The sequence below is a fragment of the Anarhichas minor genome, unplaced genomic scaffold (genome assembly GCF_050575085.1).
Source record: "Anarhichas minor isolate MPS153535 unplaced genomic scaffold, ASM5057508v1 ptg000033l, whole genome shotgun sequence".
NCBI lineage: Eukaryota > Metazoa > Chordata > Actinopteri > Perciformes > Anarhichadidae > Anarhichas > Anarhichas minor.
Genome location: NW_027466479.1, coordinates 12,901,576 through 12,919,718, shown reverse-complemented (window position 1 = coordinate 12,919,718; position 18,143 = coordinate 12,901,576). Strand labels below are relative to the sequence as shown.

At 40.4% G+C, this 18,143-nt stretch overlaps 4 protein-coding genes across 7 annotated transcripts; 2 read left to right on the top strand and 2 right to left on the bottom strand.

Moving 5' to 3' along the window:
* Window positions 1-98: 98 nt before the first annotated feature.
* Window positions 99-9,362, bottom strand: ptdss1b (phosphatidylserine synthase 1b). 3 transcript variants are annotated; one of them, XR_012957616.1, is made up of 13 exons: window positions 9,117-9,362; window positions 8,838-8,929; window positions 5,901-5,945; window positions 5,688-5,812; window positions 5,229-5,387; window positions 4,569-4,720; window positions 4,168-4,309; window positions 3,862-3,974; window positions 3,573-3,638; window positions 2,568-2,667; window positions 2,177-2,236; window positions 1,663-1,736; window positions 99-1,520 (listed from the first exon to the last, which is right to left on the bottom strand). XR_012957616.1 is itself a non-coding variant. In XM_076105584.1 (13 exons), exons 1-13 carry the CDS (start codon window positions 9,293-9,295, stop codon window positions 1,426-1,428), a joined length of 1,407 nt encoding a protein of 468 aa, XP_075961699.1. In that variant the 5' UTR covers window positions 9,296-9,359; the 3' UTR covers window positions 99-1,425. The 3 variants fall into 3 exon arrangements, 1 of the variants encoding a protein (XP_075961699.1); XM_076105584.1 differs by having other exon boundaries at window positions 1,663-1,741; window positions 9,117-9,359; XR_012957615.1 differs by lacking the exon at window positions 99-1,520 and having other exon boundaries at window positions 1,665-1,736; window positions 2,177-2,667.
* A 251-nt stretch (window positions 9,363-9,613) lies between these two features.
* On the top strand, window positions 9,614-12,280 carry mterf3 (mitochondrial transcription termination factor 3). 2 transcript variants are annotated; one of them, XM_076105586.1, is made up of 8 exons: window positions 9,614-9,717; window positions 10,017-10,378; window positions 10,502-10,654; window positions 10,775-10,964; window positions 11,179-11,326; window positions 11,477-11,548; window positions 11,640-11,801; window positions 11,918-12,280. In XM_076105586.1, exons 2-8 carry the CDS (start codon window positions 10,018-10,020, stop codon window positions 12,110-12,112), a joined length of 1,281 nt encoding a protein of 426 aa, XP_075961701.1. In that variant the 5' UTR covers window positions 9,614-9,717; window position 10,017; the 3' UTR covers window positions 12,113-12,280. The 2 variants fall into 2 exon arrangements, with proteins under 2 accessions (XP_075961701.1, XP_075961702.1); XM_076105587.1 differs by lacking the exon at window positions 9,614-9,717 and having other exon boundaries at window positions 10,023-10,140; window positions 10,239-10,378.
* An 854-nt stretch (window positions 12,281-13,134) lies between these two features.
* uqcrb (ubiquinol-cytochrome c reductase binding protein) lies at window positions 13,135-14,878 on the top strand. Its single transcript, XM_076106340.1, has 4 exons — window positions 13,135-13,202; window positions 13,947-14,015; window positions 14,180-14,346; window positions 14,672-14,878. Exons 1-4 carry the CDS (start codon window positions 13,184-13,186, stop codon window positions 14,747-14,749), a joined length of 333 nt encoding a protein of 110 aa, XP_075962455.1. The 5' UTR covers window positions 13,135-13,183; the 3' UTR covers window positions 14,750-14,878.
* A 288-nt stretch (window positions 14,879-15,166) lies between these two features.
* On the bottom strand, window positions 15,167-17,669 carry lrrc14b (leucine rich repeat containing 14B). The gene is made up of 3 exons (XM_076106338.1): window positions 17,394-17,669; window positions 16,639-17,267; window positions 15,167-16,190 (listed from the first exon to the last, which is right to left on the bottom strand). Exons 1-3 carry the CDS (start codon window positions 17,667-17,669, stop codon window positions 15,518-15,520), a joined length of 1,578 nt encoding a protein of 525 aa, XP_075962453.1. The 3' UTR covers window positions 15,167-15,517.
* Window positions 17,670-18,143: the final 474 nt, after the last annotated feature.

The window sequence follows — 18,143 nt, the reverse complement described above, 5'->3', positions numbered from 1 at the left end:
AGTATGATTTGTATGTATTGTTATGTAAGCCTGCATCAACCCATCCATATAAATTATAAATCAGTAATACCAAGTAGTGCATTTGAGGTTACAATTAACACATTTTATATGATTTATTTAAAAAAAAAAGCATCCCAACACTCATATCTGTGCAAAATCTTTTTAGTAAGCAAACCTTTGGTCAGACACCTTCTTCGGGGCAAAAGCAGGTAGCAACATTTTATATAAAATACAGTGTAGTCTGACACATAAAGCTTTGTACGTGTCAAAGGACCAGAACAACTGAGGAAGGCTAGTCAAAAACTTTCAGGGAAGTTGTAAAACACATTCCTACACTAAAGATGAAAAATAAGGCATCATTCAACAATATTAAGAACAGCTTACATGTAGCAGTCAGTTATTGTGTTATAGCGATGTCACAGTTCATTCATTTGGATCACTTAAAAAGGATAATTTCACACAAATGATTATCCCCTGCTGTTGAATGTCACCACAGTGCTTTTGCATTGAATGCCACAGTATTCTTGATCAGTACACCTATCATACACTGCTTACTTCTCTCTTTAAAAACAAACACACAAAATCACACCAAGACAAAAAACAACATCCCAACATCACATTGACTTAGGTTAAAAAGGGTAACATAGGTTAAGGCTACTTGTGGTTCAGTTACACTTGGCTGCTCCTCTTACTTAAAGTGATGATGCAATTTCGATGGAAGAAAAACATACAGTTCTGCATTTACCAGTGCTTTACTGTATTCTATATTCACTCATAAAAACACAAACATAGTAACAAGTTAACAAATAATCATCACCAATTCAAACGACAAATCATACACAACAATGATCTTTAGTTTTCTCATAAAAGTATTACCTTTAGTAAACTGTAAACAGTCAACAAGATTTAAAGCAAACAAAATTCAAAGTGTAGCACAACTCAGGGTCAACTCCCTGACTGGACATACGTGTCCCACAGTTCAAAGTTAAATATTAATGTAATTTAAGGTAGAAGAGTATAAAATGTTGTAGAACGATGCATGGCTAGCATTCCAGTGTATATATAAATTAATTCTAGGTTAGGTCTGTTTAAAAATGTCTGACATTAAATACAAGACAAATGTTGTCCTTGTGATACATTATTAAAGATCTGCCAGGGTACTAGAGAATCAACACACCAGTCTGCAGGTCTATGAAGCGTTCAGCTCATTGGTGTACTTCGCCTCCGACTCCCACAGAATATTAGAACTTGATGAGTTGAAATAATATATCAAGGCTTGTTGACGTGACTTTGTTTTGGAGTCTGCCCTCTAGAATTTATCAAACCCTCGATGCAACTTTCACAACATTCAGTCGATCGATGCATACTGTATTTCTCTTGTTGGGTGTATCCTTCACGGTGTGATTCAGTGTCGCTCTTGTTTCATTATTTCTTTCCTCCATGTTCATTCCCAAATCTGTTCTTCCCATGAGCTCTCCTCCGTTTTGTCGGTAGTAAACGTCTTAATGTATCCCTCTGAGCTATGGAGGAAAAATACACAACTATATGTCAAACATTCTGGATGGAGATTCATTTTTTTTTTTTATATATATATTTTATTTTATTTTATTTATTTATTTTTTAAAGAAGAGTTGTCACCAATCTGCCTGTTATGAGACTGACCTGCAAGGCCATCTGGAGCAAAATCACATGAGTCGCCAAAACTGCCGTCATCGCAGTCCTCACTTTGTACAGAACTGCTCTGTAAAGAGAAGGAAGATCAGCGAGACGAATGAGAAGATAAAGAGTGACTAAACAGCAAGCTAGAAATCACTAACTTTTTTTTACTGACAGTAGGAAAAGCACAGGTGTAAATAATCGAATTAATGACAGCAACTCAATTTCCTTCAGCTGCTTTAGTTTCAGGGTGCTGGTATTGTGCATGCTGGCTCACTGTCCTCTGGGACACTTGAATAGAACAGAGCCATCGTTAATGTTATTAGTAACACCTGTGTTTTTCTACTATGACAACTCAAAGTGTCTGTTGTGTATCAGGTTAATTTTGTATTTAATTTAACAACAATAAGTGAGCAAAACAAGATTTTCCACTGGTTATAAGTTACTCTTAAAACATTTTGTAAATGAATACTTATAATGTAACTGAAGCAGCAAATTAAGAACGAAAGCAACATCTCACCTTCACTTTTTTCTGCTCATACCACATCATCCCATATAAAGATAGAAGTGTGAGGAGTGCCTAAAATGTAGAAGAGGAAAGTTTAGTTTAACACTGTTTTTTCCCCCCCGAGGTCAGTAGAAAAAAATACACTTAATGAGCAGAAAAAGACACCCTAAAGTTATATATGTATTGCAACATATCCATGAAAGCCGGTTGCACACATTAACAGTTGTTGATGTCCCTTTTTTTGAAAAGGTACATAAGAGCATCACAGTGTTATCATATTTACACAGGAAGCATAGTTGCATAATTTTGATGCATCTGCTCGCGACTGACTGAAGTGAATCATATCCTCTATGAGAACACACACACACACACACACACACATATGCACACTTGTTTTTCTTACCAGACAAAGCAGCCACAGGAGTACATAAAGAATTTGCGTCTTGGAAAACAAGTCTTGACTGAATTTCACACAAGCAAGAGCCTCAAGGAAAGAGATGGCCCTAAGGGGAGATATCAGAGCATTTGATAAATGGATGTTTTTTGGTTTGGCCCCCTCTCTTGGCAGCACCATTTCATTGCAGCGGAGCCTTTCTGTGGACGCAATAACACTCGAGTTCAAATGTGCTCCGTGTTACTGTTCCCCAGCCGTCAAACCCATAACAATACTCATTCACCGTGCTGCTGTGGGAAACGCAATTCAATTGTAAAGGTTACACGAGAGCAGCGTCAATGTGAAGCAACTCATGCAGACGGAGAGAGCGCCTGTCTCGTTGCTATGGAAACTAGTGCAGACCGAGGGCATTAGCAGCTTAGTATCTGAGGGAAGGTCAACAACTACATTACGGTATGAATTTCAATTGACTACAAAAAGTGCACTGTAATTTAAAATAGCTTGAAAAGCTTGCTGGCTAAGAACACGGTGGCCAACAGCCGTGGTTTCAGTGTGGACTGCCATCAGTTTGGCTGAGCTGTCGCCACGTGTGGGAACTATCCATTCACTGTTAAGTTGTAGTTGTGCGAGAACTTTGATTTGTCCTGGTGTTTGAATCTACAACACCCGGGACTACACCAGTAACACGTGTGCCGAAGTTGCCGTTCTAATTAGTTTGATTAAAAACAGGGCGAGCCAATCAGCCCGGGCACAGCTATTGTGATATTTGTCGACAAGATGAAAAGAACACCTACAAGGCTCTGGACAAAGTTCAGTGTAAGTGTGCTGTGATTTAACTGACAGGCACATACAAGTGAATTTGACCCTAGGTATGGCGCGTGCAATAAAAAAAAAAGAAATGAGTAAAACTGAAAATGCTATGACAGTCCTTAAAACAGCAAGTTTTCAAAACTACTATTAATGCAGCTTGTTTTTAGGCCAGAGAAAAACATGATCTGTACTTAAGATACTTACCCAAACACCCAGCATTGTGTGCCAACTCGTTTACACTGAGTGTCTGTAAGGTATGCGTAATATTGTCTGAAAGAGGTTGGAGAAAAAGGAAAAAAACAAATACGTACTTAAGGTTTCCACACGGATTTAAATGTCAAAAAGCATCGAGAAAATCCCCGACATTTCCCCTAAAAAAACAATTTGTTATGTCAAAAAAAGTAGTAGTTATTTTAGGTCTTATCTTAATCTAGTGTATCATGTTTATTGCTGCTCATGGGTGTAATGATGTCGTTTTTAAGGTTGAACATACCGTACAGTGGGTGCAGTGATGACTCCAAGCATGAAGAGACGACACCAGCTGAGAGCGTGAGACGCCTGGAAGACGAAGATGTGCTTGAGGAAGAATGCGTTCAACTCTGTCAGCTGCGAAGATAAAGGGTGTCAGACACACAAGATTAAAGGATATTTTGTATATTTTGTATATAGCAGGATGCCATGGAGGAGGAGCTTTTAGAATATTTGATCCATTCATCTGTTAAAAAGAAATAATCCATTGATGCAGCACTAATAGCCAGGACAATCCAATAAGTAAGTAAAAGATCAAAGAATACAGTACCTGCCATAAGATCATAAAGAGATAGATGCCTGCTAGCCTCTGGAAGGAGGACTTTGGGTCAAACCAGCGTACATAAGTCCAACTGGCCGGGGTGAACTGGAGCACGGCTCGCTTTATCTTCCCTGTAGTGGTGTGGATTTCCCTGAACAGAGTACATGCACTTTTGAGGATACTATAGTATGCCGAATTCTAGTATCATAAACTACTTTCTGTTAGAACAATCAACTAAATGATTCTCATAGTAATCTTCCAGTACAGTACTACCTGATTTTGTAGCTGTATCAAAAGTAAACAACAAAAGAAAAGGCCTCTAACTACCAATTATACCTAATACTTTCACATTGTTTAGGACAAAGAAAACAAATAAAAAGACAAAGGAAAAGAGCACAAGTTTCACTGACTTAATGCTGGCCCAGCGGTAGGTCCTCATCTCCAAAAACCGGCAGGCAGTCATACCCAGCCAGATGCCTCCTCCATTACACAACAGTATGTCCAGTATCACCTGATCCCACCAGCACTCTGCAAAGTTTGGCAGCAGGTGCATGAAGAACAGCTGTGAAAAAAAAAGTATAAAACCTAGTGAAAATGTATTTATGTGATGAAAGAAATCAAGGAGCCACATTTCTTAAGTCTGTTATTTGAGTCCCACCTTGTTGGCCTCAGGACCTGCTGTGATGCATTCGATTCTATGATGAATGAATTTGGTATGAGGCAAACATACCAAATCTTATCTTATCTTATTACGGGATCATACCAAGATCCCGTAATCTTATCCCTCCAGTCAACAATTGGCAACAGTCAAGGAAACAGCACGAGTCATGTGCAGAAACTCCTGCTCATACTACTGTTCTGTTCTGATGAGTTTCTCCCAAACAAACAATCCTTGTTGCCAGCACACACCGAGCTGAAGCAATGCTGTGTGCCTGTGTGAGCTGGATCACTACAAATTACAAGTAATTACTTTTTTTTGTATGACTGAATTTCTGTTTAGGTCCTTGGACTGCAGATTTCAGAACAGGCAGATCAAGTCCAACCGCGTGTTGAACATGTGCGCATGTTACCTCAGTGAGCTCCCAGGTGATGCTGATGGTCCAACAGAGGCCGTAACTGCGGATGAGCAGAGCCTTCACTGCCCAGCCAGCAAAGTGGCCGAATGCGAAGATGTCGAAGTGGGTCAGGACCCGCTCCCATGTTATCACTGTACAGTTCACAGCATATTCCTGTCAGGGCAAAGGTGACTGAATTATAAGAAACACAACAGCAACCAAAAAAAGAAAACACTTGATTTTTACAACTGGAAATGAAGAGCTGGAAGTGTTCTCATTTTGATTTACTGTATTCCAAAAAACATACATATATAAGCAGTCCGTTTTTCTTAAGAAAGCAGGAAAATGTGTTTGGAAACTAGAACCGACAGAGAGAAGCCCTCTCCACCATTCCATCCATTCTGACATCTTCCAACATTCAGTATTAGACGTGGTGTCAGCTCTGATGGTTCAGAGTTTCAAAACCATCCTCACCATGACATCAGCTTCCCGCTGTGCATAGCGCAGATTTGGGTCAATCCAGTACAACAGTGTCTTTACTTGGTCCCAGTTGAGGAAGATGAGGAGGACAAGAAACAGGAAGTACAGAACACTGACGCCTGCCGAGGACAGGAGGAAATGAGTGAGGATAGTGTGGTTAATGTGAATGACGCACAGCGGGTGTGACACATGTGGGTGAGCACTCACCAAACACCATTCTCCATATTGCAGGGTGTGGCCTAGTAAAAGGTCCTGATGAAGAAAGCATCATATTGGTGAGTGACTCTTAGTGTGTTTGCACTAAAGTAGAGGTAAATTTGACAAAAAAAAGTCTTAACTCAAGGTCCATTTATAACAACATTTATATCAAGAAAATGAAGTATGGCTGCAGCTAACAATTATTTTTTATTATCGGACGATTATTCTCAGAATAATCTTTTGGTTAATGGAATGTCAGAAAAAAACAGGGGAAAATGCTCCTCACAATTTCCTAAAGTCCACAGTGACATCTTCATTTTGCTCAATTCGTTCAACCAAAAGTCCAAAAACAAGATATATTGAGTTTACTATCACATAATATAAAAAAGCAGAAAATGCTCACATTTGAGAAGCTGGAAGCAGAGAATATTTGGCATTTGTTCTTAAAAAAATGACGGACTTTTAAATAGCTGCTTATTCGTGTCAGATGACTAATTGTTTCACAACTGGGTCAATGACAAATAAGGCTGTATAGAAGTAAGAACTGCAAAATAAACCATAAATAAATAACTTAAGATAAATTGTAGTTGTGGGAGAAAAATGTATTTGTGTCTTGAAATGTATAAATCGATCATATCCATAATTTGAAATGTATCCATGTATATTCACATTCATACTGTGATAATGGCCGGTATCATTGTCATATGTTCTTCACGTCACTGAGACTAGTGTAGCGGCCTTGAAGCCCGGGTGAAGATAGAGGGGGGGGGGGGTGGCGCAGATAAACAAGTAGGGCAAGAAATCTTGCCCAACTTGTTTATCCACAAACGGAGTAATGTGGACATGGACATTCTATTTGGAAATGTATATGTTTTGCTACGTTTACACTGAGCGTCCACACTACGCGGAGTTTTCGAGCACTGAAAACGGAAGAGTTTGAAAACACTCCCGAGGACGGATAAGTTTGAAAACTCCGGGCTGCCTCTTCGTGTGAACGGTCGAAAACGGATACATTCAGAAACGATGTCGTAGACACCCGTGTTCGCTACTTGATTGGTTCTTAGCAGTCATGACGTGTCCTTCCCTGATTCGTCACATGCCTATCACGTGACCCTTACCCAGAAGCTCACAAACAACAACATTGATTATCGATCGACTACCAGGTTAATTTAACATGGACAACTGATTGCAGGCGTTGCTGACCTTGTTGTCTTTACTAGCAGCTGTTGTTCAGTTAAAGTCTGCATTTCTGTGGAGGAAGCAGCTGTTATTGGAGTGATTAGCGAGCGGCGTGACCAGCGGCGTTATCAGCCCTACGGAGCGGACGTCTGAAGTCATGGTTAGCAGTAAATGCTATTCAGTAGGACAGATAGCTAAGCCACCAGCAGAGCTACGAGTGAGAACAGACAACAACGAGGAAACGAGTGACAGACGTGTGCTGACCACATTTACGGACCCATCATCAAGCAAACTGTTACGTGTAAGTGTTGATTTTAAAGTAAATTTGACATGTGAGACAGAGAGAGAGAGAGAGAGCAAGACCTGCAGCGTTGTAACTAAGTCTGAAAAATAAAACTTCTAAAACTTTCCACGAACTGTGTCTGTTTGAGTTTATAGAGGAATATTTTAAAGGAAGATCTTAAGTATCAAACACAACCTTTCATTATTAAAGACTACTTTATTACTCGGTCGTATTTTTTTTGACGAAGGTTAGAAAAGTATATTGCATCTTTAAAGGCAGGGTTGGTTATCTTCTTCAAAATATTTGATATTTCTTTACATCCTGACAGTTAACGCTCAGACAAAAAAAAAGAACAATAATCTAGTATCAGTGTCTGTCTCAGGACTGTGAGAAGCTCGTCCGATCATTTCATTCAGCTCGTATATAATGATCAGACGGCTACCTAACCTGTTCTCATTGCTCATCACTCAGTCTTCCACAAGCTGCTAGATGATCGTTTTGGGGGAGTGGCTTTGGAGGGAGGCCTGAAGGGACGAGCTGTCAGTGTTGAAGACTAACTAGTTTCACTAGAGAAGAGTTAGCAACACTGGGTCCTTTTTTTGGTTTTCTTTTCAAATCTTGCATACTATTATAGTTTTTCATCATTACCAACCCTGCAAATAAAATATCATAAAGTGACATTCCTTGCAGTTGCACCACCTGACTTCTGCAACTAATTTCAGGCATCTTCTTGGACTTCTGTATTATTTTTTGTTCTTGTTAGCAAAGTCATACACATTATATTTAAATACAATAAAGACTTATATGATAAAATAAAATTGTTCTAGTTTTACATTGGTTGTACCGCCTGACATGGAAAGTGTACCAGCTTACCTTTAAGTTAAAAATAGCTATTTTTATCAATATTTAAAAGAGATATAAAAACATTTTCACTCTGCCATAAAGGACAGTTAGGGTCCTCTTGATGATGCAATATCATGTTTACTGTTCTGCACTTTAATTTAATAATAAAAGTCCCATCTTTACAGTTGCACCCTGACATTTGAGAAAATACTGGACAAAAGATGTCTGAAATGCTTTAAAACTATAGGTATTTGTAACATTTTGTTTATTTGAAAGATCATGCCATTGTATTAATTTTGAATTTATTATCATTAATATATATTTAAAAAATGTATAGTTTTCTTCGTCTGTTCATTTGCTCAGACGGTTTTCAGGGTTTGAGATGCCAAAACATAAAAGAATGAATATTATTTGAATGTAGTACTGAAAATGTATTCAAACTCAATAGCTTTTATTGAATGAAATGATATATGTCATGAATTGATAACATTATTTAAAAAGGAAATAATGGACTCGGACACTAAAATATGAATGCCATGTCATTGACCCAACTACAATGGACCAAAACAATAAGATATAATTGGCTGAGCTTAAACACACAGAACATGGAGCCACTGTAGGGTTAGATACATGTATCTCACCATTAGGGAAGGCCAGGACACTGATGACACAGAAGAAGGAGACAACCACCAAAATACCAACTCGGAGGTTGTTCTCGGAGTTGTCATCATCTCTGTAAAATCACACATCACGTTAACAAAAACGAAAGCTTCATACCACATGCAGCACTGTGGATACTACACTCAGTCCGGATAGCTAGATCCTGAACAGGGGTGCTTTTGTACTCTTTGTATTTAAAACGTATAGGAAAAAGCACGTGGGAGACAAAGGTCAGCTTACACAATGTAGTTCAACGTTACCTTGTAAACGCAAAGTACATGAGGCTCAGCACAGTAGCTGTCAGGAGTGTGATGGTGTGTGGCTTATAGAAGAAATCAAGGCAGATGTCGTCCACTTGTTGCTCGTTTATAATTCTGAAATGTAAGTTATAGTTGGCATCATCCTTCCGAGGTGTTGGGGGAGAATCGGCGTCTGCCATGTCGCTGTAGTGGACTCTCTCCTTAAGTTTTGACGGCTAAAACTAAAGCGGAGCGACAAGTTGACGTGAAGTTGTCGGCGAGAGAAACCCTGAAGATGGACTGAACCACAGAGCTAATGGGGGTGTTTATAGATGATAATACATCATCTAGGATTCACTCAAATAAATAGCACGAACCACAAATACAATAACTTATACGTGTGCTATTTTCTATCCTTTTATTGATTTAATTTCCGCTTTTTCAAATGTTTTATCTTCACGTGTATATTAAATGCATTTAGTGTTACCCACAAATATGTTGTTGTGGTACATTCCACAATGTGACACTTCCGGGAAGTCCTTCTGATGAGTTGCACGTGAGAACGTTTGACATTGTGCGACATCTTGGTAGACGATAGAGCTGAATTGAGGATACCAATATTGTGAGTAAAGAGTTAACACCATAAAATAATATGTTGTGCTTAGACCTTAAAGAGGTATTCATTCTGATAGCTTGCTAGCATTGAACGCTAGCGATTGATCTGCTTTAAGCTAGCCTCTTGTAGGAAAAAAGAATAAACTTAAACACACAGAGAGTTACAAACAGTTGGGTCTTACAAGGAGTGGCAACGTGCAAATATGTGTATGTGTCAGAGCAGCCCTTGACTGCTCGTTTATTATTTTAATAGAAGTTGGAATGATAATACTGGCAACGCCCTCTTGATCTTTTTTTTTTTTGCAGAATGGCCATGGCTTCATCCTGTACACAGCTGTGTCTACAGTGCAGAAGCCTTCTCTGCTCCAAGACAGTGGCTAATACCTGGCAGTATTACACTCAAGTTCGCCATTGCATTAGAGTTACAAGGGTACCCACCAAAATCCTAGATGGATCCTCAATTATTAAGGGGAATCACGTAACAAGTCAGGCAAGACAAATGCGGAAACAACAGATGTTCTGTTACAGCGACTTAGCTGCCAAACATCTGGCAACTGAGGCGAAGGAAGACAAGGATGTTGAAGAAACATCTCGAGCTGATGTTGTAGCGTACAAGAGCCCCCTGTTGCCAATCAGAGATGCTGTGCCGGAAATCCAGATGTCATTAGGTACATATTGGTTTGCTGTAGTTGACCCTAATCTTTTCATTTAGAATAGAATTCACTTTACATGTTATTTCTATCTTCAGAGGGAGTTGAATGCATTCCATCTCTATTTTCTTCATTTACAAGATCTGGACGCAGCTGCTGAGTTTTCAGCATTAGAGGTGATCAGTGATGAAGAGGCTGTCAGTATATCTGTTCCTTCTGCTATGCCTCCTGCCTCCACCTCTCTAAGAGACTACGTTGACCAGTCTGAGACCCTCAGCAAACTGGTACAGCTAGGTAATTAAAGACTTTCAAAATAATGTTGAGAACAATGTAAGTTGTAAGTTTGGAAGCGTATTTCAGATTTATTGTGATATATGCAATGATCATTTGTGATCATTCATCCTCTCATTGCAGGTGTAAACCTGTGGAAGCTTGAACAGAGGCCCAACGTGGGGTCCATGCTACTGAGGCTCAACTTCAACACAGATGTGGCCCCAAGGCTGCTGTTCCTCAAAGAGATCGGGGTGGAGGACTCTCGCTTTGGCTATATCATCACGCACAACCCCTTCATTCTCACGGAGAGTTTGGAAAACCTACAGTCCAGGTGACATAAAGGGATCTCAGAAACGGAAACATTACATGCTTTTATATTTGCCAAATGTGTTTATTCTAAACTAAATCAGTCTGACAAGAGAAGGCCCACGAAACAATCTTACCGGATGTAGTGTGTACTTAAGTAGTGACTGGTCAGTTCGTCTTCCTTCTCTTGAGTTGCACCTCCTTGTCTTAATAATGTTCTCTTTCTGTTATTTTCAAAGGGTGAATTATCTCAAGTCAAAGAAGTTCAGTTCTGAGAATGTTGCGTCCATGGTGTCCAGAGCTCCGTATCTGCTTAACTTCAGTGTGAAGAGGCTGGACAACCGACTGGGGTTCTATCAGCAGCAACTCAACCTCAGTGCTTCTAATGTAAGCTAACTGATGTACTGATGCAATGGGACCTCCTCATTGAGGAGCGCAGCCATGTTTGTATCATGTCACTTTTTTTCACTAAAATACATTTAGTCTTTGAATGTAGAAAAATAAATCATAGTTGGTTTTCTCCCTTTCTCTCCTCAGACACGGAACATTGTAGCTCGTCTGCCCAGATTACTGTGTGGCAGTTTGGATTCTGTTAAAGAAAATTTGAAGGTATTAAACGACAAAAGACATCTTCAGAAAACATTGTTTGAGAAACCGTGAGCTGCTGTGTTTGAATTTGTTTTGTTAATGTGTTCCACAGGTGTGTGAAATAGAGCTCGGCTTTAAGGAAAATGAGATCCAACACATTGTCATTGCCGTCCCAAAAGTGCTGACTGCCAATAAAAGGAAGCTAATCCAAATATTTGACTACCTCCACAATATCATGAAGGTGCCCCACAACCTGATCGCCAAGTTCCCACAGGTAGATGTACAGCTGTGTGTTTTTTTTACTTTTAAAAAACAAATTGGAACTAATTTCCTTAATATTTTGTCCAAATTCAGCATTATAACTTGAACATCTGATATATCCTCCCATAGGTCCTCAATACCAAGTACTTGCGTGTCAGAGAGCGCCACCTGTTCCTCGAGTACCTCGGAAAGGCTCAGTATGATCCAACCCTGCCCAACTACCTCTCCCTGGACCGCCTGGTGTCGCTGCCTGATGAGATATTTTGCACTGAGTTGGCTTTGGCCACACTGGAAGATTTTTATTTGTTCCAAAAGACACTTTGATTCTTCTTGAGGGGCCATTATAAAGGACTTCAGAAAACAAGTGGTCAAGCACACAGAATAAATACCATAATGTCAGACACACGCAGACATTCAAGGCTTTAACATAACGGCTGAGTTTGAAATACAATGTTTTGTAATGTGATGTTGAATAAATGCTCATAATGCAAATCTGCCCTTGTGACTGAAATACTATCCTATTTACCAAGACTGTCTATTTAAAGAGATCATAAATGTGATAAAAGTGCTAAATGTGTAAAAGTATAAAATGATCATTGATCATATAATGAAGACTGCCTCTAGTTAAAGGAGATTGTAAAGGATCAGGTCTCACTTTTGTGAAATAAAAAACAAAAAATACTACTTAGTGCTTCTTAATAGTTCTGCTCTACTACATTTCAAAGTAAAATATTGTACTTTTTTACTTGTGATTTAGATGTTACATACAAAACAATGAATCAGCGTATACAGTGTGATGCATTGTGATGCTGAAGATTGTAACTACCCAATACAGTTGCTGAAAAACATTTAAAATACTACAACAGTAATACTGATAAATTAATACAATATTTAAAAACATAACAGCGAAAGGGGTCAGTTCACTACATAATGGGTCATTTTACTTTAAATACTTGAGGTTCATTTTGCTTCAATTATTAAACTGGCTGAGCTTCTAAGCTTCTACTTGTAATGAGGTGTTTCTATATTCTGGTATTGCTGATCTTCTTAAGTAAAGGATCTGTACCATTGACTGATCTTATTGATGGACTTCCACTGTAACTACCCTACCTTCATATTCAATCTGTATGAAGAATGTATTTTACATCAAAAGCGTGATGTGTTTTGATTTAGTTTCCTGATGGATTTACTTATCAAGAGTTTAAAAAAAAACGTTATTTTGTTTTATAGACTCTTTCTTATCTCCAAATTTCCTTGATGAGCATGCAAATAAGCTGTACACCAAAGACTATATATGGGACACTGTAAGCACAGAATGTTAAATTGCACAATTTCCCGTTCATCTGAATGACCTCCTTACCCATGACGCACCGCGGTCGTTCTTAGTGGTAAAAAATGGCGTCGAGGGCACCAGGTACTGAAACATCTCTCCCTATTTACATTTTTAGTTGTAAATGAACTCGCTAAAGCTCGTGTTATACTTGTGTGTCGTGGTACATGTTATACTGTAACACACGTTGTTGTATTTTGCTCATTCTTTCCACTTGTATGTTCGCTTTGACGCGTTTCGCTTCTGTGTGTCCTTTAGTGTCCTTATGCTAACTTATGCTAAGGGTACTAGTTAGCTAGCGTTAGCTCATCACTAGCTACTGGTGCTAACGTCTCTGTTATCACCGTGTAAATACTTATTTTACAACTATACACTCGTCCTGCTGTCCTTTTTTTAATGATTGATAGTGTTTTAGTTCGTTTCCTAACAGTTGTTATAGTGGCCAGCTATCGTTTGGTCCTATAACATCTGACCTACACTCAGTATCGTTAGCTCCTTAGCACTACGGCACTGTTGTGTTGTTTCATCTGACATTCCACGGAAGGGCAAAGTATCTAACTTACTGTTTGTCACGCAATACCTAAAGTCCTAACCAGATAGTGAAGTTTGACCAGTTTCCATAATTTAGTGTTGTTTGGGAGGACGTACTGGATCGCCTGAAATACATTTATGGTTGTAAGACTATCACTATTGGAAGCATAACGTTAACTTTACTCCTTCTCCCGCACATCTGACTGAAAGTTATTAATATATATATTTATCTCGCCTCTAAATCAAGTTTGTGCCGCGTGACTGTTGCTGATTGTGTCTTTCTTGTCCTGTTCACAGTAGCAACAGGCAGACTCCTGATCGGGGCCCGCAAATGGTATTATAACATGTGTGGCTTCAACAAGCTTGGTAAGTTCAAATACATTGATCAAAAATATTCAGAGTATTTAACCTCACAGTACTACTCGTTTTTAAAGTAACAGTATGTCAAGACTACTGATGTTATTATAAATGTAGGGGGTGAATATGGAGCTGTTGTTTTCTTTGATTTTTCCATTTATCCATATTTCCAGGTTTGTTTCGTGATGATACGATCCTCGAGGACTCTGATGTAAAAGAGGCCCTGAGGAGGCTACCAGAAAAACAGTACAACGACCGGATGTTCAGGCTCAAGAGATCTCTGGATCTCTCCATGAAGCAGCAGATCCTCCCGAAAGACCAGTGGACGAAATATGAAGAGGTACATAACATTTTCTTGAAATCTTTTCACAATACTTGCTTACTTTTAACAAATTCACTTAATAAATCATTTTTGTAGTCAAATGGAAAACAATAGGGAATTATTAATGAATTCTTCAGTGTGAAACTGGTGTCGTACTGTGAAAATTACAAATTTCTAAGTGTTAGTAAATAGAAAAGGAACTATAAAATGGATGTTTTGGAGGGCCTTTGATCATAATGTCCTCTACGTCGATCGCAAGTCATCAAAAGTGTTATCTAGAGTTTGATTTTGCCTAATTTCATTTCATTTCTCAATCCCATGTATTGTTATCTTTTCCTTTTAGGATGCTAATTACCTGACACCGTATCTGACGGAGGTGATCCGTGAGAGGAAAGAAAGGGAGGAGTGGATGAAGAAGTAGATGATTCCTGATCAAAGCTGTTAATCCTCGTATTCGGTCGGTGCATGCTTGTCCCTTGGTGGAATATTTAAGATGAAATCTTACCTGTATAAAACAAGAGCTCATTAAAAAAAATTGTACATTTTGGAAGATGTGGAAGTGTCACTTTTTTATGATGTAATAGATAGAGAGATTTGAAGATTTGATTTATTGGTGAGACAAAATGAAACGGTTACAAATATACTTGCTTAATTCAGATCTGTTCCATGTTGCAAATATGTGCTGTCTACGTTTCAAAATCCAGTTATATAAAACATTTAAACCAGAACATGGTCCAAAAACATGTAAGAAAATACATTAGGCAGACTTCAAGTATCTACCTTAATACATACACGTATCTGCACTGCACATCTGTTTGTCTTACAGACTGTTGGACGTACTGAGATTAAAGGGATTCTCTGTTGAGACAATATCTCGTCAGGAATGGAAGTCATGTGATGTTAAACCACAGTCAAACAAATCAAACAGTTTTGGCCTTCAGTCATGCATAGGAACAGTGATGACAGTTTGCCAGCTATCTGAAGTAGCACTTCATTAATATAAATCGCTGTCTTAAGTATAGCCTAAAAACGCAGTCTTGAAAACCACTCATTGTCAACGAAGCATGGACATTTCTGGACAGTTTGAGGATTCAGGTCTGCTTTAAACAAATGTCTAGATTTGTGTAAACTTGAGTTCATGACCCATCTCTGTCCATTTACTTATTCCCTCCACAGGCAACCCCACTAATTATCGGTCTGAGTCTGATCTCCTGCTGTCCACCTCAGTTATGCTACTGATAAAGTTCCCAATGACGCTGGTAAAAGATTTTAACATGGACACTCCCAGCTCTTTGCTGGTTTCGTTAATCTCTGGGTCATAAGCCCCCAGGAGTGGGGAGCACACCTCCACACTCCCTCTACCAGCTCCTTCCAGGATCCCCATCAGCTGACCCCTGACCTCCTGAAACAGCTCCTTGTTGTACAGCAGTAAATTTGAATCATTAAGAGGATACGTGACATCCTCGGAGTAACACTGGCGGGGAACTGGCATCTCTATATATTTTAACTTGGGAAAACCCACCGACAGCATGGAGAACAACCTCAGCAGGGCGGCAGACGTCAGAGGGTTCCCCAGGAGTTTGAGCTCCTCCAGCTCCTGACAGCAAGTCAGAGCATTAGTGAAGGCGTCCATGTGCTCGTCCTCTATGTTACATTCTTCAAGGACCAGGCTGACCAATGTGGCTGAGCAACGGCAGAGCAGTTTGTGGAAACAGGTGGGGAAAGAGCTGAAGATGTCATGTCCGCTCATGTCAAGACGGACCAGGAACTCGCTGTGGAGGCTGTTCGACAGGTAGGTCATGTCCAAACGGTTCAGGCAGCAGTTGGCCAACTCCAAGCACTGCAGCGGAGTGTTGAGTGGACTGGGTAAAGAAAAGAGAGGTAAAAGCAGTTACATATTATGGTTTGTGTTGGTCCTCGTGAAGAATTTGTTATGTAGGATTGGTGCCAGAAATGCCTACAGGTGCATCTTTTTGGAAGTAAAGTTACAGGTATATGCCAGATTGTGATGGACAGCTCTGTTGTTTGTGGTTTGTGCTCCTGTTCTATTTACATTTTAACTACATCCAGCATGTTTCTGGCTAACCGGCCTTCTGTCCTCACCCTGGCATCATGTCAGCAATTTTACCAAATAAAATACCTCCCATTGCTAAAGAAGAGCCTTGAAGGTGATGATTGTGAGCTATATTAAAGCTTTTGATGCTGCAAAGAGCACGTAAGACAGACACCAGAGCCATCCATCTCATCCACAACTACAAACAAGGACACCTTGTTGTCTCTCTTCATCCCTCCCATTGTCCATTAACTCACCTAAGCAGTCTGCGTAGGTGTCCAGTTAGAGTTGAGAAACCAACAAAGAGCTCAGTCAGGCCGCTCTGTTGTGCCAGCAGGTTACCGATGGTGGACAGCACATCATCATCGTCAGAGCCCAACCTCCTAATATCTAACGCCCCAGCCGGCAGGGTCAAAGACTGTAATTTGGGGAATTCCACCTTGGACAGCAGCACCTCCAAGTGCGGGGCCTCCAGGGGAACATTGTGGACTACCTCCAGCTTTAAAATGGACTCGGTGTCTGCTAGGCGAATAACATAGAACAGCTGCTTGAGGGAGAGGGAATCGGCCCGAAAACTGACAAAGCGAAGCTTCAGTGGACAGTGGCGGAGGAGGACGAAGGTCTGAGCCACCAGCTCATAGTTGCGGCCTGTGACGAAGCCATTCAGACGGACATCAATAGATGTTTCAAAGGCAAATGGGGAAACGTCGCTGGCTTGCATGGCCACCATGGTCTCATAGCAAATTTGGGTCAGGAGGTGGGTTCTTGCCCATCGACCCAGGGTGGATTGGCAGGGGCAGGTCTGGTGCTCGATATCCCTCAGGGCAGTCAGGTCCACCACATGCAGGCTCTTGGCGTACGTCGTTGGAGGAGACAGCACATAATCCTTTGACAAACAAGAGTACATGACAACAACAAGTCAATGCAGCCAAAAACAGAAGAACTGAAAAACATGGCGCAGCCAAAACATGAGGATGACATATGATAAGGCATATTAAGACCATCGAAGTACCTTTAGGCCAGCCAGAATCGACTCCAAACAAAGCCGGCAGGTGCGGGAGGTGAGGTCCATCTGACAGTCGACTGTTGCTCCCAGGAGCCTGTGTAGGTCAAGCACAGGAAGAGGCCATGTCTGGACCAAAACACGCAGCAAGTCCGCCTGCTCATGGAGGTAGCAGGCCTTGAAGAGAAGTGGGTAGAGGTTAAAAGACATACAGTTGAGGTTTTCCAGAGCACTTGGTCCACTCTGAACGAAGCCCTCAGCAGCAAGGAACCGCAGTGACTTCATGTTTCCAGGTTTTATCTCGGTGTTGGTCTTTCCGTACCAACAGGTCTGAGTGTGCTGGTTGTTGAGTGCTGCAGTTGAACGGCGCTGTGGTTGCTGCTTTGTTGATTTCCTCTGTTGCTGTCTGTCTGGGTGTTGTGCCTTTGTCTGGACCCAGGCTTGCTGTGGTGAGGCACGGGGGTCGCGTGGTAGGTAAGAGAGTGCCGGTTATTAATAGAAACAGCTGTCTCACGTCCTCACGTCGGGCACAGTGTCTATTTGCATCTTTTGCCAGAGAGATAAGTAGGAACAACATCTGAATACCACTGGGAAACATGCCACTATTCACAGCACCTCTTTGTGAGGCCTACACTACTCACATGAGCTGCAAGGACCAAATAAAACAATGTTGTGAGAGCAGATATAGAACATCAATACAGGAACAATCAAATCTCTGACTGTGATACACAAACGTCATCAGTTTGTAATGTTAAATGC